Raw genomic sequence first — 21,584 nt, 5'->3', positions numbered from 1 at the left:
CGGCTGGTGATTGGCGGACAGACGTCAGGACGGGGGGCCAGAGCCGCCGCTGATTGGGCTGCCGCCTTGCCAGTCAGAGCTTGACAGGCCGCTGAGGCGATGGCAACGGTGGGGGCGAAGCTCGGCTTCTTACAGAGAGTGAGTGACGTTTGGCAGCGAGTTACCGCCGCATTTGGGGCGGAGGGTTGGTTTTTTATGATGGGTGGGGGTGGGTTGGGTTTTACATCAATTATATTGTACACGAAAGGCTGTTTTCAGAGGGCCAGGGAAGCGCTTGAGTTTGACACCTGTCAGTGTGCACTGGAAACTGCTGGGAGACGCCTGGCTCCTGTTTCCAGGGCCCGGCAGACAAGGTGCAAGTGTGCAGAGTCTCTGGGTCACCTCTACACTCTGCATTATCAGGCACTGGCTGGATAAAACTTAGCTGTGACTTGGTTAAAGTATTTTCAAGCATGTTTTGTCAGTGTAGCAGTGCTATTTTATATATGTGTGTGTGTTTGTGTATTTAAAAAGTGTTAAATGTGAGAAGTCACACAACACCAGGTTATAGTCCAACAGCTTTATTTGAAATCACAAGCTTGTGATTTCAAATAAAGCTGTTGGACTATAACCTGGTGTTGTGTGACTTCTCACATTTGTCCACCCCAGTCCAACACCGGCATCTCCACATCATGCTTAAAAAGTGTTAGTGCGATTTATATTTATTATTATTAAAACTTGCTAACCTACTGGTGTATGGCTTTTTTATTATACCATACATGTGTGGGTGTTTGGGGATTATTTCTTTGCTCAAACTTTGGTTGTTTTCAAGAGTCGCAAACGGACAGCTGCAAGTTATTTTTTGATCTATTGGTGTCATCGTGTTGCAACATTTGGCAAATAGTGAAAAAACGTTTGGCCAACTGTTTAAACCCGCCCCCCCCCCCCCCCCCCCCCAATAATGGCGATACGCCAGGTATGCCAGTAAGAGAAAAAAAATGGATAACGTTTCTGGTAGAGATACTTTCAAAAATGTTAACTTTTTCTTTTATCTTAATTGAAGTTTTAGTTTTTTTTGTCGACTCTCTCCTGCAGATAATGCAGTAGCTGACCAAATTTAGTGCTGTGGATCCTGATCAAGTCTCATTGGGGTTAGATGTGATTATTGCAGGAGTTCAGTATGGTGGTGTTGGCTCTGGATGTAACATTTCTACCAATAAAAATGTTTTTTTTCCCTCCCTTTCTGTCTATCTGATTGTCCTGCACCTGGCTGTGTGCCTTTTATTAATCTGTTTGGCCTGTGCCTATCATATAACCTATATTGTATTCCAGTGATTTGACTGGTCCATGGAAATCACTAGAGCATGTTTACATTACTTGTTATTGCCAGCTGGTTGGCCTGTGTGGAGAATGTGATCCTCAAGGAGGAGGAATTCATCAGATTTCTTTTCTTCCAATAGTAGCAACTCCTTTTATCCCAGTACCCCACCTTGACTTCCCTGGCCTGTGGCTGCAGGTGTCTGTGTGGGTGGTCTTGAGCTGCTCGTCTCAAATCTCTGTAGCCTACTCGTTTAATTTCAGATATCTGGGGGAGCTCTTAATAAGCAAAGAACTTGGGCTGCCTTCGCTGTCCACTCACACCCAGCTGGCTAGATCCCACTTCCCCCAGTCTAGGTTCCCATTTGATTTGTCCCCTTCCCAGCAGTGATTCCGTATCCTGGCTAATCAAGTAAGTCTGCCTTGTGTGCACCAATGCTAACCCAAGCTCTCCTCTTTCCTTTTTGCCCCCACGACCTCCCCCCCCCCCCCCCCCCCCGAGTTTCAGGACCTTGAGCAGTTAAAATGTTGGGAGGTGGGCTGGAACTGGACTGGGGTTCAGCGGGTCTGAGCTTCTGAATGCAACGTTGTGTGAATTCCACTGCTACTTCTAAACTTATTTCACTTGGGTCTAAGTCAAGGATATACATGCCACCCTAGAAAAAACTGACTTGATCGCTTCAAAAAAGTAAACCACTCAAGAATAGTCCTGATAGTAAGTCTATCACTTGTAAAAACAACATAGGCTTGTAATGAGCTATAGATGTACCCAAAATTCTTTCACTTCTATTGGAGGGAAAAAAACTTAAGTAGATGAAAGCCTGATGTCAAATGTTGAAGGCACAAAAGTGGTGGTGCATTTCTAAGGAGGAGATACATTAGAAGTGATGCATTCTAATTAATTTTAAGCACTTTTACGCTTCCCAATGATGGATTTTATTATAAAAAAAACCAAAGTGGCATTTGGATTTTCAACAGATCTGCAGACCATCACTTCCCAAACATTACTTCAACTGTCACTCTCCACTTCCAACTAACTCCCTGCCTCAGTTCACAGAGACACTATACACCCTCTAGATCAGCTCACAGAGACACTGTGCCCTATCAAACTCCACACACTTTCACAGAGACTCTCTTTCCTCTTCTCACCCTGCCAGTTCATAATAGTCCTCTCTCATCCCTTCAGTTCAACCTGGCATTTTTCTCCCTCTCCCCCCACCAATCAACCACCCAGTAAAAACTGATATTCTTTTTCCTGCCCCTCATTCATGCTGACATCATTCTGCCCCCCCCCCCCCCCCCATTCAAACTGGCACTTTTATCCTCCATTTCAAGTTGGCAATCATTCTGCCTTCCAACTGGTTAAGCTCTTGCTAATTATTTTCTTTCTCCCCACCCTTGATTAATGCTGGCATTCTTCTTCCCACATCCAAAAATGCCACTTCACCCTTTCCCACCCAAACATCACTGCCAGGTTTTGCACCTTCCGTTTCACCTTCATTGACATCCTCTTCACTGCTATCCATCCCTTCCTTGCCCCCTTCTCTCTCCTCTTCCACCCCCCCTTCCTGTCGGCACATCTTCTACCTGAGTCCAACTGCAACGTGATTCCGACCATGGAATAATGTGGGTGAGGACTTTTTTTCATGAGAATTGTTGCCTACAATATACAAGGCCCAAAATCCCTCCTATTAGTGACAGGACTTGAGTAGAAGCTGACATGTGGACCTGGCCCCAAATGCTGTCTGTCAGCATGAAACAGTGGTTGGTGTGTTTACAGAACAAAACACTGAAGCAGAAATCATCCAATGATTAATTGCAAAAAAAAACATTTTCTTTCCGCCATTTACATAAGTTATTAAATGGAGGTCTTATTTGGCTGCTCAGGTGGCTGTAAAATATCCCATGGCACTATTTGAATAAGAGTGAGGAGTTGTTCTGGTGTCCTGCCCAACATTCGTTCCTTGCCCAACATTTGTTCCTTAACCAACACCACCAAAAAAAAATTAACTCATTATTTACTTTGTTTGGTGTTTCTAGAGTCATAATGGCACAGAAGGAGGCCATTCGGCCCATCAAGTCCATGCCGGCTTTCTGTAGAGCAATCCAGTCAGTCCCATTCCCCCGCTCTGTCCCTGTAACCCTGCAAGTTTATTTCCCTCAAGTGCCTATCAATTTCCTTTTGAAATCACTTATCGTCTCCGCTTCCACCACCCTCGTCGGCAGCGAGTTCCAGGTCCTCACCACTCGCTGCGTAAAAAAGTTCTTCCTCACTTCCCCCCCTGTATCTCTTGCTCAAAACCTTAAATCTGTGTCCCCTAGTCCTTGTACCATCAGCTAATGGGAACAGCCTTTCTCTATCTACCTTATCCAAACCCGTCATAATCTTGTACACCTCTATCAAATCTCACCTCAACCTCCTTTACTCCAAGGAGAACAACTCCAGCTTCTCCAACCTAACCTTGTAACTGAAATCCTTCATCCCTGGACCCATTCTGGTAAATCTCCTCTGCACCCTCTCAATGACCTTCACATCCTTCCTAAAGTGTGGTGACCAGAACTGGATGCAATACTCTAGTTGTGGCCTAACCAGAGCTTTCTAAAGGTTGAGCATAACTTCCCTGCTTTTGTACTCAATACCTCTATTTATGAAGCCCAAAATCCCATATGCTTTGCTAACTACTCTCTCAATATGTCCTGCCACCTTCAAAGATCTATGCACATGAACCCCCGGGTCCCTCTGTCCCTGCACACTCTTTAGAACTGTGCCATTAAGTCTATATTTCCTCTCCCTATCCCTTCTGCCAAATTACATCACCTCACACTTCTCTGTATTAAATTCCATCTGCCACATGTCTGCCCATTCTTCCAGCCTATCTATGTCCTGTTGTAGTCGATTGGTATCCTCCTCACTGTTTGCCACACCTCCAAGTTTGGTATCATCTGCAGATTTTTAAATTTTACTCTGTATTCCAATATCCAAGTCATTTATATATATCAAAAAAAGCAGTGGTCCTAGCACTGACCCTGGGAACACCACTGTCTACCATCCCCCGTCTGAAAAACAACCGCGACTCACTGTTTTCTGTCCTTAAGCCAATTTCTTGTCCAAGCTGACACTGACCCTCCTATTCCATGAGCCTCAATTTTGTTAACCAGCCTTTTATGTGGTACTTTGTCAAATGCTTTCTTAAAATCCATACAGACAACATCCACTGCATTCCCTTCATCAACCTTCTCTGTTACTTCATCAAAACATTCAATTCGATTAGTCAAACACCATCTGCCTTTTACAAATCCGTGCTGGCTCTTCATAATTAACTTAAACCTCTCCAAGCGCCTGTTAATTTTTTCCCTGATTATTGTTTCTAAAACCTTACCCACCACTGATGTTAAACTGACCAGCCTGTAGTTACTAGGATTGTCCTTACACCCTTTCATGAACAAGGGTGTCACATTTGCCACTTTCCAATCCTCTGGCACCTCCCCCGTATCTAGGGAAGATTCGAAGATTATGGCAAGCCCTTCTGCTATCTCCACCCCCCACTTCCCTTAGCAACCTGGAATGCAAGCCATCCAGGCCAGGCAACTTAGCCACTCTAAGCTTTTCCAGCCTTTCCAGTACATCCTGCCTATCAATTTTCACTCTATCCATTACCTCTACCATCTCTGCTTTTATCGATATTTTGTCACCATTCTCTTCCTTAGTAAACACTGATACAAAGTACTCATTGGCCCAGAAATTCGGGTTGGGGGCTTCCCACGGGTGCAAGCCCCCGATCTGCATTTACCTTGCGCGCCGGCCGTTGAGCTGTGGGCCCCCGTGGAATTCCGATCCGGGGCCTGGTCCAGCTGCCGGCGCGCAGTGCTTGCGTATCCCAGGGGCGCAGTTAGTTCGATGCGACCCCTGGGATCACGTGGGCCATGGGCAGCCAATCAGAGCAGGGAATGCTCCATTCATAAGTCTGACAGGAAGTGCTGTCAAGACTTATAAATACTACGGCCCCAAAATAGCACTAAACCTTCAAATAAATTTTTTTTAAATCACATTTTTTAAATAAACTATAAATTACATGAAATAACTATTTTAAACAATAATTTAAATTTTTGAAAAAAATAATTTTATTTTCTAACGGGGTTAAAAATCAACTTACCTTGCTTTAAAGTATTTAAAAATAATAAACCTGTGGAAAAAATGTTTTAACTCTAATTAATTCACCACTTACCTTGTAAAAAGCAGGCCTTACGCCTGCTTTTTATATTTCTAAATTCTGCAGGCTTACCCTCCCGGGAAAACCTGTAAAAAAAAAAAAACCAGAAGTTCGATGCGCACGCGCAGCCTCCCCCGCGCACGTGTTCGACCTCTGAACCTCTTCGTTCAGAGGAACGGAAGTGCCGGTTTCCCACGCATGCGCAGTGCATGCAGGAAACCGACACTTCCATCGGGCGTACAGGTGAGTACCCCGTGCGTACTCACCCGTGGAGACCTGAATTTCTGGGCCATTACGTATTCTGGCCTTGCCGTATAACCTGTTCAGAAAAAGACACCATTCTATGAAAGACTTCTGGCCTTATTAAAACATGACAAACTGGGTCTGGAAATCTAGAAACCTAACGATGAAAAAGCTGTGGTAGCATTCTGGCTAAAGAGATAAGATAGTTGTTGACACTGAATCAATAACCTTATTGAAACAGAAGGTTAAAGGCTCCTGACAGTCTGAACCTTTGGGAACAAAACAATAGTTCACCCTGGTTAAGGTGTTCTAATTCACACTTCGTAAAGAAGCACAAACATCTGCCTTCGTAAAAATGACATCAAGTAAAAAACGCACCTGCTGTTACACCGTTTTTTATGGTAAACTTAGAACACCTAGAGGAGAGGCACGAGGAGGTGACTAAGAATTGCAGAAGTCAGCAGAAAAATGACTAGAGATAATTAGCTTACATCAGCAGAAAACCTTAAAGAAAATACCACTGGAAAAGGGTATAAATATTGAACTCTCAAATAGGATAGTAGATTCGCTGTAAAGGGGCAAAGCAATTCTTAGGCTTCAGAGGCGGCTCTGTAAGTCTACAACTCTTTGTACCTCGGGAATCAAAGTTACTGTATTTGATTTTGGTGGATATCCTGTACAAAACTTTAAGAACTGTAAAACTGTAGCGAAGTTAAGATTTGAGAGTAAGGATCTCTGATAATAAGATTGTAAAGCTTTCTCTTTTTGGAACTGTTAATGTTGCGATTGACTCACCAACTGTAAATTACATGTCGGTTCTTTAATAAACCTATATATTTTTAGAATTGTCTCACATAAGACTTCTGTATCAAACTCGCAAACTCAATCTCTGTACACTCTTTGGTGAGGAGTTGCAGAATTCTGGGGGAGTTTTCTGGACCCTCATAATATCCGGAATGTTACAGTCTAGCTAAACTTATTAAAAGTGCTATCTGGAGGACGGTAACATTTTCAGGTTGTTCCTTTCCTTTCGGGAGAGATAGTCCGGACCTTTAGACCCAATTAAGCGTCTTTAGGATTCGGCTACCTCAAACTTTAGTTGAAAGTGAACGTCTGAGGAATACGCCTGATCCGGGGTAGCCCTAAAGGGGCTAGGACTAGTAATTATCCCTTCAGTGCCTCTAAGCATATATCACCTTCTTTGTCCCTAATAGGCCCCACCCCGCCTCTTACTACCCGCTTACTGTTTATATGCCGGTAGAAGATTTTTGGGTTCCCTTTTATGTTAACTGCCATTCTATTCTCATATTCTCTCTTTGCCAATCTTATTTTCATCTTCACTTCCCCTCTCAACTTATTGTATTTGGCCTGGTTTTCACTTTACAACAGAATAGCAGAGGGGAAGGTGGGAAGAATGGAAAATCTGGCAAAGCAGAGAAGGCTTCAGTGGCCCAGATGAATAGTGAAAGAAATTGACTGCTGCGTTTGTCTACATAACAACAGTGACTACAGTTCAAAAGTAATTCATTGGTTGTGAAGCACTTTGGGACATGACACGGATGTGCTAAGATGATACAGAAATGCAAATTCTTTTATTTCCCCTGTGCTAGCACCAGGATGGCAAATAAATAATACTGTAGTAGGTGAACTTGCCACACTGTGATAATGTCTGGTCCATTGCATTACACTGCTTGAAGGTGATACCCTTATATATTAACAGACATTCATTTAACTCTATGTAACACAAGTCCTAAAACTTTTTGCACTTTAAAGATGGTTTAAACTAAGCCTGTGATTATATTGCACTGTTGGTCTGAAAAGTGCAGCTGGCAACACCTGCGTGTTATTGCTTGCTAGTGGATCACATTCTGCCGACTGGGAGTAAGCTCTGCACATGTGTGCTAGTACTCCTGCACAGAGATCCGCTCCCCAGCTGGTACATTTTTCATGTTTTAGAGCGTGGCGTTTGTTTCTGAAAGCATTATGAAAAAGACTCTGCAGCAAATTACTAAATTTATAATCTGCTCTCAGCCCTTTTTATGATCCTGGATCCACACCACATTTAAGAAAAAACTTGCACTTATCAAGTACTTTTCACATCCTCAGCACTCACAGCCATAGAAGTACTTTGGAATGGAATGCAGGGAAATCTGGAAATAAAAAACTGGCATCAGTAAAAAGTGACCATGAAGCTATCGGATTGTCATAAAAACCCATCTGGTTCACTAATGTCCTTTAGGGGAAGGGAACCTGCCGTCCTTACCTGGTCTGGCCTATATGTGACTCCAGTCCCACGCCAACATGGTTGACTGTTAACTTCCCTCTGAAGTGGCCGAGCAAGACACTCAGTTATATCAAACCCCTTCAGGGGAACTAGGGAATAAATGCCGGCCTTGTCAGTGACACCACTTCCCGAGAATGAATAATAACATAAAACACGGCAGATAATTTGTACACAGTAAAGTTTCAACAGCAATGAAATAATTGACCAGATAATCTGTTTTACTAGTGATGTTTGAGGGATAGAAACATAGAAGATAGGAGCAGGAGTAGGCCATTTGGCCCCTCGAGCCTGCTCCGCCATTCAATGAGATCATGGCTGATCATCCAAATTCAGTACCCTGTCTCTGCTTTCTCCCCATATCCCTTGATCCCTTTAGTCTTAAGAAATATATCTAACTCCTTCTTGAATATATTTAATGAATTGGCCTCTACTGCCTTCTGTGGTAGAGAATTCCACAGGTTCACCACTCTCTGGGTGAAGAAATTCCTCCTTATCTCAGTCCTAAATGGCTTACCCCTTATCTTTAGACTGTGACCCTTGGTTCTGGACTCCCCGACCATCGGGAACATCCTTCCTGCATCTAGTCTGTCTAGTCCTGTTAGAATTTTATAAGTTTCAATGAGATCCCCTCTCATTCTTCTAAACTCCAACGAGTATAAGCCCAATCGACCCAATCTCTCCTCATACGTCATTCCTGCCATCCCAGGTATCAGCCTGGTGAATCTTCGCTGCACTCCCTCCATGGCAAGAACGTCCTTCCTCAGGTAAGGCGACCAAAACTGCACACAATACTCAAGGTGTGGTCTCACCAAGGCCCTGTACAACTGCAGCAAGACATCCTTGTTCCTGTACTCAAACCCTCTCACTACGAAGGCCAACATACCATTTGCCTTCTTAACCGCCTGCTGCACCTGCATGCTTACCTTCAGTGACTGGTGCACAAGGACACCCAGGTCTCATTGCACTTCCCCTTCTCCCAATCTAATGCCATTCAGATAAATGTTGGCCAGGACACTGGGTAAACTCCTCTGCCCTTCAAATAGTGCCATGGATCTTTTTACATCCACCTGAGAGGACAGACAGAGCCTCGGGTTCAACCTCATCTGAAAGATGCAACCTCCAACAATGTGCACTTTCTCAGTACTGCGCTGGACTGTCAGCCTACATTATACAGTAGGCTGCAGTCTCTGGTGTGGGACTTGGGGTCCTCACAGTTCTTGGCTTTATTGTGTTATGGTTCTCGAATTACTTTTGCCACTTTCGTATTGATGTCAAAGCAGAAGTGTAACTGCCCTTGAATTTACGGCTCCCATTTGGCTGTTAGGCCAAAAAGTTCTTTGTTTTAACTTGTTTCTCAGCATCATAGGGAGGTGTGATATTTCTAATTGGTCTGAAAGGCTCCATCCATACCATGTTCATTTACACAGTGAGCAATCCAGAAAGCACAGTCGAATTATTATATTTTATTTAAAACTTATTTCTGGCCTAAGGTATATTGAAATATTTACATTAAAATCTGAGATTACTTCACACTGGAGGTTCATAGAAATATGTGTACATTAAAGAATTGCAAATGATATGAATTACTCCATAAGTGGTTAGCAATATGTGAAGGTGACTGACCTAACTTTTAATAATGAAGTTTTCTTCATTATTCTAGAATTAAATTTAGCAAACCTCTTCACTCATTCTTTTTGGTGCCTTTAATTTCAATTTCAATTTTATTTCAATTTTATTTCTCACATAACTAAATACAAGAAGTGAAATCTAGTCAGTGAAATGCTTTTTTCTTGATGAGCCGAGCGCACCAAGCAGCAAGAACACTTAGCTGCCTGGTACGCACGGAGCCCGCAAGGACGGCAGCCATCTTCATCGGCGCCATCACAAAAAAACACATACCGACATATACACGCATACATACTTTAAATATAAATAAAGCAGACGTAAAATAAATAAAAGATATAAAAAAAGACAGCACATAAAATGAACAAGCAATAATGTAAAAAATGTAATTACTACAGTAATTACATTGATATTTCTACCCAGGCTTCTAGAATAATCTCTGGCTACAGGGTGGCCGCCCTGGGAGAGCATCGTGAGGAACTCACAACTTATAATTAAATAAATTTAATTAATTAATTAATTTAATTAAATAAATAAAGTGCTCCCTCGGTCTCTCTCAATGTTTCCCCTCGGTCTCTCTCGATGTTTCCCTTTGGTCTCTCTCGATGTTTCCCCTCGGTCTCTCTCGATGTTTCCCTTTGGTCTCTCTCGATGTTTCCCCTCGGTCTCTCTCGATGTTTCCCCTTTAATTATGGTGTATGGCCTGCTATCTTTTTAGGGTTTGTTCTCCCCTCTGAAATGCAGCAACTCGTTCTCACCAAACAGTAATGAATACTAGTTTGGGACTTTAGAAGTTCAAGTTTTCTTGTTTGTCCAAATGTTGCTGTTCCTGAATTTTGGGCACCATTACCTCACTCCTATCAAGGCTGAAACCCTTGCCTATGCTTTCCTGATGGCCACGCTTGACTTCTCCAAGACTTCCCTCACTGGTCTCCCCAGGCTCTACCATACAGTTAAACTACATAATCTCCAACTTGTGCAAAATTCTGCCACCAGAATCCTGTCCTATGCTAAGTTTCAATTGCCCATCAACCTTCTCCTTGCCATTCTCCACTGTCTTCCCAACCCCCAACCCATTATTTTCATGAATCCTCGTCCTCATTCACAAATCCACCTATGGTCTCACTGCACCTTATGTCTGTAATCTTGTTCAGAACTACATCCCAGGTCACGCCCTCTGCTGTTCCAACATTAGCCTCCTGTGTATCCTCCCTTCATCTGCTCACTGTCAGTGGCAAAACCTTCTACTGTCATGCTCCTACTCTCTGGAACTCTTTCCTCAAACCCTTTGACCTTGCTACCTCTGCCACCTTCAAAAGCCTCATCACTTTAACCACATCTTTGGTCATCTCCCTAACTAGTCTGCTATTGGTCAACACCTATTTCTTCTCTGTGAAAAGCTTGAGACGTTCACTACATTAAAAGTGCTTTCTATATGCAATTTGCCATTAGTAGTAGTGACACAAAATCTACCCTAGAAATTGGCCATGGATCCCATTTAGGGTGACTAGGAAAACCATTACACTGCATCATTATTGTGCTTCATTTTAGTGGCCAGGCTGAGAACAAGGAACAAAGATGTCTTGCTGCAGTTGTACAGGGCCTTGGTGAGACCACACCTTGAGTATTGTGTGCAGTTTTGGTCACCTTATCTGAGGAAGGATGTTCTTGCCATGGAGGGAGTGCAGTGAAGATTCACCAGACTGATACCTGGGATGGCAGGAATGACGTATGAGGAGAGATTGGGTCGATTGGGCTTATACTCGCTGGAGTTTAGAAGAATGAGAGGGGATCTCATTGAAACTTATAAAATTCTGACAGGACTGGACAGACTAGATGCAGGAAGGATGTTCCCGATGGTCGGGGAGTCCAGAACCAGGGGTCACAGTCTAAGGATAAAGGGTAGGCCATTTAGGACAGAGATGAGGAGGAATTTCTTCACCCAGAGAGTGGTGAACCTGTGGAATTCTCTACCACAGAAGGCAGTAGAGGCCAATTCATTAAATATATTCAAAAAGGAGTTGGATATATTTCTTAAGGCTAAAGGGATCAAGGGATATGGGGAGAAGGCAGGGACAGGGTACTGAATTTGGATGATCAGCCATGATCTCATTGAATGGCGGAGCAGGCTCGAGGGGCCGAATGGCCTACTCCTGCTCCTATCTTCTATGTTTCCATGAACCGATTATGGGTCATGAACTCCTGACATCCTACTGGGGAGTTCAGTGATAATGTTTCAGCTGAGGACTACAATGGGATACCACCATTATATAGAGCCCCAAATGAAAGGAGTAGCTGAGTAACGTTACATGTTTGTGTACTGACACTTTTAGTTGTGGTATAAGCTGTGGACAATGGTATAGACAGTTTATCCCATTTGTAAGATGTTTTATAACTTGCCCATGACTTTGATCATTTGTAGATTATTAGGTCTTCTATCTCGTAGAGTAAGTAAACTGTGTGTGACACAGTTCATCAACAGGTGTCCTTCATGTAGCTGTATTTGTGCATAACTGGTTGCTGCATCTAAGCTCCTTTACCTCTTATTTTCACTGTGTTTCTTTCCAGCTTCCTATGTTGATGAAAGCAACCTCAGATGATGAAGTACCATGTCCTGGGTATCTGTTTGAAGAGATTGCCAGTATCCTTACGTGGTGCATACAGGATTTCCTCTGCGTTTAACTGCCCAATGTGCAGTTGGAGAAATAAAAATGAATCCTAGCAACAAATTATTTTTGGTTCTGGTAAATTGCAAAAGGTAATCAAGTTTTTACACATTGGGGAAACGACAGGAATGGGTCTGATTTTGAATGGATTCCTTCTAACGTCCTCAAATGTGCCATCACCTCCCAGCTCCATACCCATCTCTCCCAAAATTATGTATTCAAATCCTTCCAGTCTGGCTTCTACCCATGCCCTGGTCAACAACATCCTCTGTGACTGTGACCACGATGTATTCTTTATTGTCCACCTTGATCTTTTTGCAAGATTTGATACAATTGAACACGTTGTTCCTCTCACCACCTCTCCATCACCCAGCTCCATGGCATTGATCCTCCACAGTTCCATTTCCACCTATCCAGATACAGCCCCTGCATCTCTAACAATGGCTTGTCTTTCCTTCTCGATATCATAACCTCTGGAGTCATCAAAGGATCTATCTTTGCCCCCCCCCCCCCCCCGCTCATTTGAATGTTACCCCTTGTTCTGCAGGTATGGTTTCTATTACGTCCGTGAATGATTGAGACACGGACAGCAGGAGTTGAACAAAACAGGTCTTTACTGATGGAAGTCAATAGTGAAACTGAAAACAACAGAGGCTCACTAGCGCCTTTTATACAGGGGTGGTCACTGCCGGTACTGCAGTCTGAGACCAGTTATTCTCTTAAAGGTACATACACAACAATTCCTCCCCTTTTAGATAAACAGTACATAACATTCATTTAACAACTAAATGATAACTAATTACAATCACAATTACGGTTGCTAGATACATTGGTTAAGTTTAAGCAATTATAAGTTCAGTCTTTGAGGAGGCTTCCTGATTCTGTCTGGATAACGCTTCTTTGGGGTATCAGGTTCTTCTGGCAATGTTGAGTCGGGATCAATGTCGTTGTTTGGTTCATCTGCTTCCAATATTACCGGTTCTGCGGTAGCTGCAATTGGAACGTCGATTTCATTACCAGGTGTATCAGATCGTGGTGTGGAGTTGACGTTTTCCAGTGACTCTAGAATCTGGTCAGCATGGCGTCTTACAATGCTCTCCCCAACGTCCACGGTATACATGAGAGGTCCTTGCCGTGTACAAATCGTTCCTGGCTGCCATTTCTCAGTGCGGTAGTCCCGGGCCAAAACTGGTTGACCTATCTTAAAACTCCTGGTCGGCCTTTCATTCATATTCTGAAACTGCCTGTTCTCCACATCTCTTCGGACGTTTGGCTTAACCAAATCCAAGCGGCATCGTAGTCTTCGATTGAAGAACATCATGGCTGGCGTTTGGTTGGTAACCGCATGTGTCGCATTCCGGTAGGCAAACAAGAAGTTGTCCACCTTGTGTTGTAGGGGTATATCTTCATTACACATTGCCTTGATAGCCTTCTTGAATGTTTGGACAAACCTCTCGGCCAATCCATTAGTGGCTGGATGATATGGGGCAGATGTGTAATGCTTAACACCATTGTTCTTTAAGAACCTCCGGAACTCTTCAGACACAAACTGTGGTCCATTGTCAGAGCAAATCTGTTCAGGCAGCCCATTCCTGGCGAATATGGTTCGTAAAACTGTGATAGTTTTTTCCGTGGTGGTTGAGGACATTTTTATTACCTCTGGCCACTTTGAATGTGCATCCACCGCAATTAAAAACATCGAGTCCATGAAGGGACCAGCAAAATCAATGTGCACCCTTTGCCATGGAGATGAGGGCCACTCCCATGGATGCAGAGGAGCTTGTGGTGGGGCGTTTTGGACCTTCTGGCATCCTGCACAGCTCTTGGTCATCTCTTCGATTTCTCTATCGATTCCCGGCCACCACACAAACGCTCTGGCTAAGTTCTTCATTTTTACCCCACCCAGATGACCCTCATGAAGCTCATTGAGCACTCTATCCGTCAACTTAGGTGGAATTACTACTCTGGATCCACACATCAAGGTTCCTCTGCACACTGACAGCTGTTCTCTTCTCGGCGAGAATGCTGGCAGCAGTGGTTCGCCATGTGCTGGCCATCCCTTCACCGTTAAATCATAGACCCGTGATAGTGTCGGGTCATTCCGTGTTTCCTTTTCTATGTTTGCATTCGTCACAGGGAGACATTCGACTATGGTCGAGTGGAATAACTCCATTGGATTCACTGCAAGGTCTTCTTCTTCCACCGTCGGCAACGGTAGGCGTGACAATCCATCAGCATTTCCATGCTGTTTAGTTCCTTTGTACTCGATGTCATATTGGTGTGCCCCTAGGAAAAGGGACCACCTCTGCAGCCGTTGTGCTGTCATTATCGGTACGCCCTTCCAAGGGTTGAAAATGGAGACAAGAGGTTGATGATCAGTTAGTAGAGTAAATTTTTGACCGTGCAGGTAGTGATTGAACTTCTTCACCCCCCACACTAGGCTGAGGGCCTCTCTGTCAATCTGGGCGTAGTTACGCTCGGCAGAAGTTAACGAGCGTGACGCAAAAGCTATCGGCCTCTCTAAACCATCAAGGAATTTATGTGACAGTACCGCCCCAATGCCGTAGGGAGACGCATCACACGCCAGTCTGATCGGCAGTGCTGGGTTGTAGTGAGCCAATACTTCCCTTGAAGTGATTAAGTCCTTACTCTTCTGAAAGGCCCGCTTACAATCATCGCCCCATTTCCATGCTACCCCCGTTCGTAGCAGAGCGTTCAGTGGGTGCAGAATTGTCGACAAATTCGGCAAAAACTTATGGTAGTAATTCACCAATCCGAGGAATGACCGCAGTTGCGACACAGTTTCAGGCGCTGGGGCCTTAACAACCGCTTCAATTTTGTCAGGGGACTTATGTAACCCCTCTTCATCAATCACGTGGCCACAATACGATATCTGTTTCTTAAAAAATTCGCACTTGGGGCGGTTGGCTCGCAGCCCATGTTCCCGTAGCCTAGTGAGCACCTGTTCTAGGTTGTTAAGGTGTTCACTGTCATCTTCACCTGTCACAAGGATGTCGTCCAAGTAACACTGAGTCCCCGGAATCCCTTGCAGGGCTTGTTCCATCGCTCTTTGCCATATCGCCGGAGCCGATGCTACTCCGAATACCAATCGATGATACTGGTAAAGACCTTTGTGAGTGTTTACCGTGAGATACTTCCTAGAGGACTCTTCAACCTCCATCTGCAAATATGCTTGTGCTAGGTCAATTTTTGTAAAACGCTTCCCTCCAGACATTGAGGCGAAGATGTCTTCTATCCTTGGAAGAGGATATTGTACTGTGTGAAGGACTGGGTTCACCGTCACCTTGAAATCCCCACAGATGCGAATCTTCCTTGGCTCCCCGGACTTATTGCTTAACGTTTTCTTCATGACAGGAACGATGGGTGTCGCCCACTCGCTCCAGTCGACCTTAGACAACACGCCTGCCTTCTCCAGATTCTCCAGCTCTGCCTCGACGGCTAGGCGAATTGCATATGGTACCGGTCTTGCTTTGAAAAACTTGGGAACTGCATTCTCTTCTATTTTTATCGAGGCGGTTACGCCTTTAAGCGTGCCCAGTTCTTGTTGAAATACCTCTTTGGCGTTAGCTAAGATTGTTGACAATCGTCCAGGAGTGACGTCTTCATCTTTTTTACCGTCCACTGTCATTGAATGAATGGAGTGCCAATCTAAGTTTATCTTCCTGATCCATTCCCGTCCCAATAACGGTGGTCCACCATTTGGCAGTATGTAGAGATACAATTTCTGTATTTTCTTGCCATTGTATTCGACAGGCACCCTTATTTTTCCTCTGGGGTATACTTTTTGCCCCGTATACGTCGTCAAGACGATGGATGTCTCTCTCAAGGGTATGTGTGAAAATAGCCGCTCGTAGTCTCGTCGATTCATGACGGTTAGCGCTGATCCTGTATCCAATTCCATTTTAACTTGGGACCCTGCTATCGTGAGGGTGACCCAAATGGTTCGGTGATCCTCTTTTGCGATTACATTGTGAAGTTTGAGACAGCTTAGTCTCCTGTTCCCGGATTCACTATCGCTCATCTGGTCTTCGGAACTACTGTCCGTCATCTTTTGTACTTTCTTGTACGGTTCCTTAGTAGCCTTTTTGTTGTCACTGGTCTTCTTCCCAGACCTGCAAACTCGTGCAATGTGTCCCATCTTCCCACATTGCCTGCATATTTTGTCTTTGGACCAGCAGTCCTCCTGGTCATGGTTAGTTCTGCCGCAGCGATAACATTTTGCAAATCCCCGTGTCATTTCGTGGGTGCCGTATTCCTGTGGTTTTTGTTGAATTTCTGCAGCTCCCCTGGCTGCTGCTTCATACGATACTGCCACGCTGAAAGCCTTATCTAGCGTCAGCTCTTTCTCTGAGAGTAACTTCTTCTGTGTTCCTTCACTCAGGAGTCCACAGACAAATTTGTCCCGTAGGGTATCTGCCAGTCCTGCTCCGAACTGGCAGTGCTTTGATAGCTTGCGTAGTTCCGTAAGGTACTCAGCGTTGCTCTCATCTTTATGCTGAGTTCTCCTGTGGAATTTAAATCTTTCTGCTATCAACAGCGGTGCAGGGTTTAGGTGTTCCTGTAGGACAGCAACAATTTCGTTAAAACTCTTCGCCTTCGGTTTGGCTGGAGTAATCAGGTCCCGCAATAGGCCGTACGTTCTAGCGCCCATTAAGTTTAGCAATATCGATGCCTTTTTCTCCTCCGCTATTGCATTTGCCTCGAAATATACCTCGACTCTTTCCACATATGTGGTCCAGTCCTCTATTGTATTATCAAAAGCAGTGATACAGCCAGTCTTCGGCATCTTGCAAATCTAAAATGGCGCCTCCCGCGCTTTGCCTTCTTCCCCGATTTAACAAAATGGCGCCTCCAGCGCTTTGCCTTCTTCCCCGCTGATTAAGATGGCGCCTCCCGCGCTTTGCCTTCTTCCCCGCTCTTGTTAGCGCTGCTTTCCGCGGTTCCCGCTGCAACCTGCAGCTCCTCGCGGTTTCTTGCGCGTTTAATATTTCTTTTTTTTATTATTTTCCCGTCGTGGAGCAACCCTGTGGGACTCTTGCCTCCCTCTTCGCGGGTCTATACTCAGCCCGGCTTCGTAGCACCGGCCGTGCCCTGTGTGCTCCACCCTCTCTCTCTCTTCCCGGCAACGCTGCTCGGCCCCGTTGCAAACCACCCGCTCGAGTTCGCGACCGCCGCAGCCCAGGAAGGATCAGTGCACTACCTGCCACCAGCCCGATTAGCTGAAGCACCGTCGACAGGAACCAGGCCCTGCTTCCGACAGCTTCTCCAGCAATCTTCAACTCCGCAAACAGAGGGGCGGATGCCCACGGTCGACGCCCGTTTCTACTGCCTCTTTCTTTCTTTTCTTTCTGGCCTCGACCTCTGCTCACTTCGCTGTAGGAATGGATCCCAGGAGGTGGTGCAGACTGTAGGTAGGTTCGTATCTGCTCGTCGTCAGTATTACGTCCGTGAATGACTGAGACACGGACAGCAGGAGTTGAACAAAACAGGTCTTTACTGATGGAAGTCAATAGTGAAACTGAAAACAACAGAGGCTCACTAGCGCCTTTTATACAGGGGTGGTCACTGCCGGTACTGCAGTCTGAGACCAGTTATTCTCTTAAAGGTACATACACAACAGTTTCAGTTTTTATTTATGTTGATATACGGCTCTACACCTGCATCAATTTCCTCAAACCTAAAATCACCTCTGCATTGCCAGACTGCTTGTTCCACATCAAGTCTTGGATGAGTCGCAACTTCCTATTGAGAAGAATGAAGACATTGTTTTCGAACCCTACCACAATCTCTGCCCCGTTGACGCTAATTCCATCCTGTTCCTTGGCCTCTTGCTCTGGCTGAACAAAGCTATTCAAAGCCTTTTTGTCCTATTCAACCCTGAGCTGTGGTTCATAACCCACATCTCCATTACCAAGATCACTTATTTCCATCTCCACAACCTTGCTCATTTCACCCCCCTGCCTCAACCCTTCCACCAATGAATTCCTTCATAATGATTGAAATCCTTACCTATGTTTTTGTCACTTTTTGAAACCTGTTTATTCTAATACTCTCCTTGCTGGCCTTACTAAACACTACGCTCTGCCCACCCATCACTTTTGTTCTCACGGACCTTCACTGGCTCCCTGTCACCAACACATTAAATTTTTTCAATTCCCTCCATGGCCTTACTCCACCCTACCTCTGAAACCGCCTCCAGATTTACTTACCTTCTCGCACTCTTCAGTCTTCTGACACTGACCCCTTGTGCATCTTTCCTCCCTTTGCTCCATCATTGATGGCAGTGCTTTCAGCTGCCTAGGCCCTGCCCTCTGGAACTCCTTCCCTAACCCTACCCTTTACTTTTCCTTTAAAACCTTTTCAAAGCTCGTCTTTTTGCACAAGCCTTTAACCACCCCTCTTAAATTACCTCTTCTGGCTTGATATTCCTGTTCTTCTTACTCCTTTGTAAAGTGCCTTGGCGTCATTTCCATAACTGAGTGGAACTACAGAAATTTCTCACGAGTCTGTGGGAACTTTTCAGTGCCTACTGGAGTACCTGCTGGAGCGATTACAGAACAACTCCTGTCATGTCAAACTGAAGGTAGGTGACACTCCTTTTGACTTGACATATTCTTTGCCCAGTATAGATCCAGCATGATTGCAACGTTCTTAGTTCTGTAAAAAGCAGGAAAATAAGTCTGATCATCTCCATATCAATTAATTTATTTAAAAAAAAGACTACTGGTGACTAGTAATGTAGCACAATTGTATACCAACATCATGTGACATTCAATAGGATGGCGGTGGGGGGTGCGTATGATGGTCTCCCCAGAGATTTCCGTCATAGTGAGTTTCTGATCTCAGCCAGAACACTGGAGGAGCATTTGCACACAGAAGGTTGGAAAACTGAGGGTGAATCAAGTGGTGGAGAAAATAGCTTACAAATTGGGAGGAAATCATTTTAAAATGGACTGATCATTGTTTGCTTTCTAAGACAGTCATTTTGTGTTTCACTCTGAAACCTATAACTTGTTTTTTTTTTGTTAGTTGTATTTTCTACATATCTGGTAAGGAATAATCTATTGAAAGTTCTTTTGGGGTAATTTTAACTTTTGCTGATGGTGTAAAATGGGCAATATCGAATCAGCCACCCATTATACACACCCCACCCAATTTTCTTTTCTATTGTCTTCAATGGAAAGGATAACCGTATAAAGGCTGGCCGATCCGATATTGCTCATTTTACACCATTGCCAATTTCACCAATTCATTAAATATATTCACCAATTCATTAAATATATTCAAGAAGGAGTTAGATATATTTCTTAAGGCTAAAGGGATCAAGGGCTATGGGGGAGAAGGCAGGGACAGGGTCCTAAGTTTGGATGATCAGCCATGATCTCATTGAATGGCGGAGCAGGCTCGAGGGGCCAAATGGCCTACTCCTGCTCCTATCTTCTATGTTTGCCAAAAGTTAAAATTGCTCCCAAAATTTGTCCTTGGGAATTTCTGGAATGAAGATAATTAACTTAAATCGGCAAGAAGTGTTTGAAACACAAATCCTGTCCTGCCCATGCAAGAAGTGTTTGCCACTGTGCAGAGAGTTCCAGACAACACTAAAAGACTATGCAATATACCAAAGTCATTTATTTATTTTGCACCAAAGTAGTCTGCAATGAACAGGTTTTAATATCAAAGGCAAATGAAACCTCATTGTAAGTTTTATAAATAACTTGTTACAAGTACTATTTTACAAAGTCAAGCCTCTGTATCGTGGGGTGATTGATTTCTTCCAATGAAAACTAGCAGCCCAGTTAGAAAGAAGCTATCTCTCCAAGTGCAGTGCTAAGAGTCAGTGAATGGGGACACACAAGGCAAGACCCTGCCCAAACCCAAGGCAGTCTAGGGTTAAGTCAGCTTCTGATTACATTCCTTTCTAAGGGGACACCATTGCAATCATTGCTGCAAAAGGAATAATAAAAACTTCAACAAGGTTTAAAAATACTGAACAGAATTATGGCGAGACAGTTTTCCATTTAAAACAAGTTCCATTAACCCAAAGATTATTTAGAAAAAACCTTCCTCATTTTGTTTCCCCTTTTAAGACTGCTTCAGTGGTTTTTACTGGTAATTTTTTAAATAACACTTTGCCTCTGTTCTGAATGACATTCACAATTTTCTCTGCCAACAGTTTTAGTGAGGGAATGTGTGTAAGTGTTTCTCACGTTTGTAGTCTGTTATTTTTGTATCTATAACTGTTCAGTTTTGGTGGCTGTCATTAAACTAGGGGTAGGAACAATTTAGCAAAGTCTTCTGGTTTTAAGCAAAATGATGTTGGATACAGGATGTTACTAAGTGGTTTTATTGAGTTTATCTCATTTTCTTTGTTTGTCATGATGGGGAGTATCTCTGCTAATAGATATTTTTTGTCTCTTATATAGTGACTGTATTGGGAAACCATCTAGCCTACCCTTCCAAACCACCCATCAGTTTCCTTACCCAAATCCCAGGACTAATAACCCTGTATCTTCTTTCCTAATAGGAATTAATTCAGAACATTAAAAAAAAACTTTCCTTGGTTTTCTCTTCCATAAAACCCTTGTAACATATTTCACAATTCTATCACCATTTTACTTAAAAAGAAATGTTGCCTAAATTTCCTATTTTTTTGACTCCCTTAATTTTATACTGTGCCCTCTCATCCTCGAATCCTGTGTCCAATTAAAGAACTTTCTTGGATCCAATTCTCCTTACCTATGTAAATCTTAAAGACTTCTATCAAGTCCGCTCCACCTCTTCTCCAGAGAGTTAATTATCTGTGTAGACAATCTATCGGCAAGACTCTGCCCTCTAAGCTCATCCTTGTAGTCCTTCTTCTGAACTCCCTGCAGTAATTCTACTTCTGATCGATAGTATGGAAATCAAAATGGAACACAGTAACCAAGGTGTGGCCTCACCAAGGCCAGATACAACTTCAACATCACCTCATTAGACTTATATGTGAACACTGAACTGATGGTTCTAACGACCTATCTACGAAAACGCCCATATCTCTTTGCTGCTATGTTATCTGAACATATTGCCACTTAATACGTAATCCACATTCTCATTTCTTCTGCCTGATTTTATTTATCTGTTGATTTTAAATTGTACAATATGCTCAACTTGTTTGTTCTTAAGCCAACGAATACAAACTTGCTTGTCCCAGGATATTACACTCTTTGGGCAAGTAGACAATGGAGTGAGGAATATTTCATT

At 43.8% G+C, this 21,584-nt stretch overlaps 1 protein-coding gene across 5 annotated transcripts in view; it reads left to right on the top strand.

Annotated features, from left to right (window-relative positions):
* The first annotated feature begins 31 nt into the window (after window positions 1–31).
* Window positions 32–21,584, top strand: part of tepsin (TEPSIN adaptor related protein complex 4 accessory protein) — a 50,463-nt gene continuing 28,910 nt past the window's right edge. For 3 of the 5 annotated variants that reach the window (XM_085963632.1, XM_085963631.1, XM_085963630.1), the window contains exons 1-3: window positions 32–138; window positions 12,226–12,298; window positions 18,836–18,927. In XM_085963632.1, the coding sequence (XP_085819758.1) occupies window positions 100–138; window positions 12,226–12,298; window positions 18,836–18,927 (204 nt within the window). In that variant the 5' untranslated portion in view covers window positions 32–99. Of the gene's footprint in view, window positions 139–12,225; window positions 12,416–18,835; window positions 18,928–21,584 lie in introns of those variants that run through there. The other 2 variants (XM_085963635.1, XM_085963633.1) reach the window with 2 other exon arrangements.

This window comes from Somniosus microcephalus, chromosome 21 (genome assembly GCF_052327205.1).
Source record: "Somniosus microcephalus isolate GS21.2 chromosome 21, FLI_Smic_1.0, whole genome shotgun sequence".
NCBI lineage: Eukaryota > Metazoa > Chordata > Chondrichthyes > Squaliformes > Somniosidae > Somniosus > Somniosus microcephalus.
Note: the sequence above shows the minus strand (reverse complement) of the source record. Positions and strands in the feature narration are given on the sequence as shown.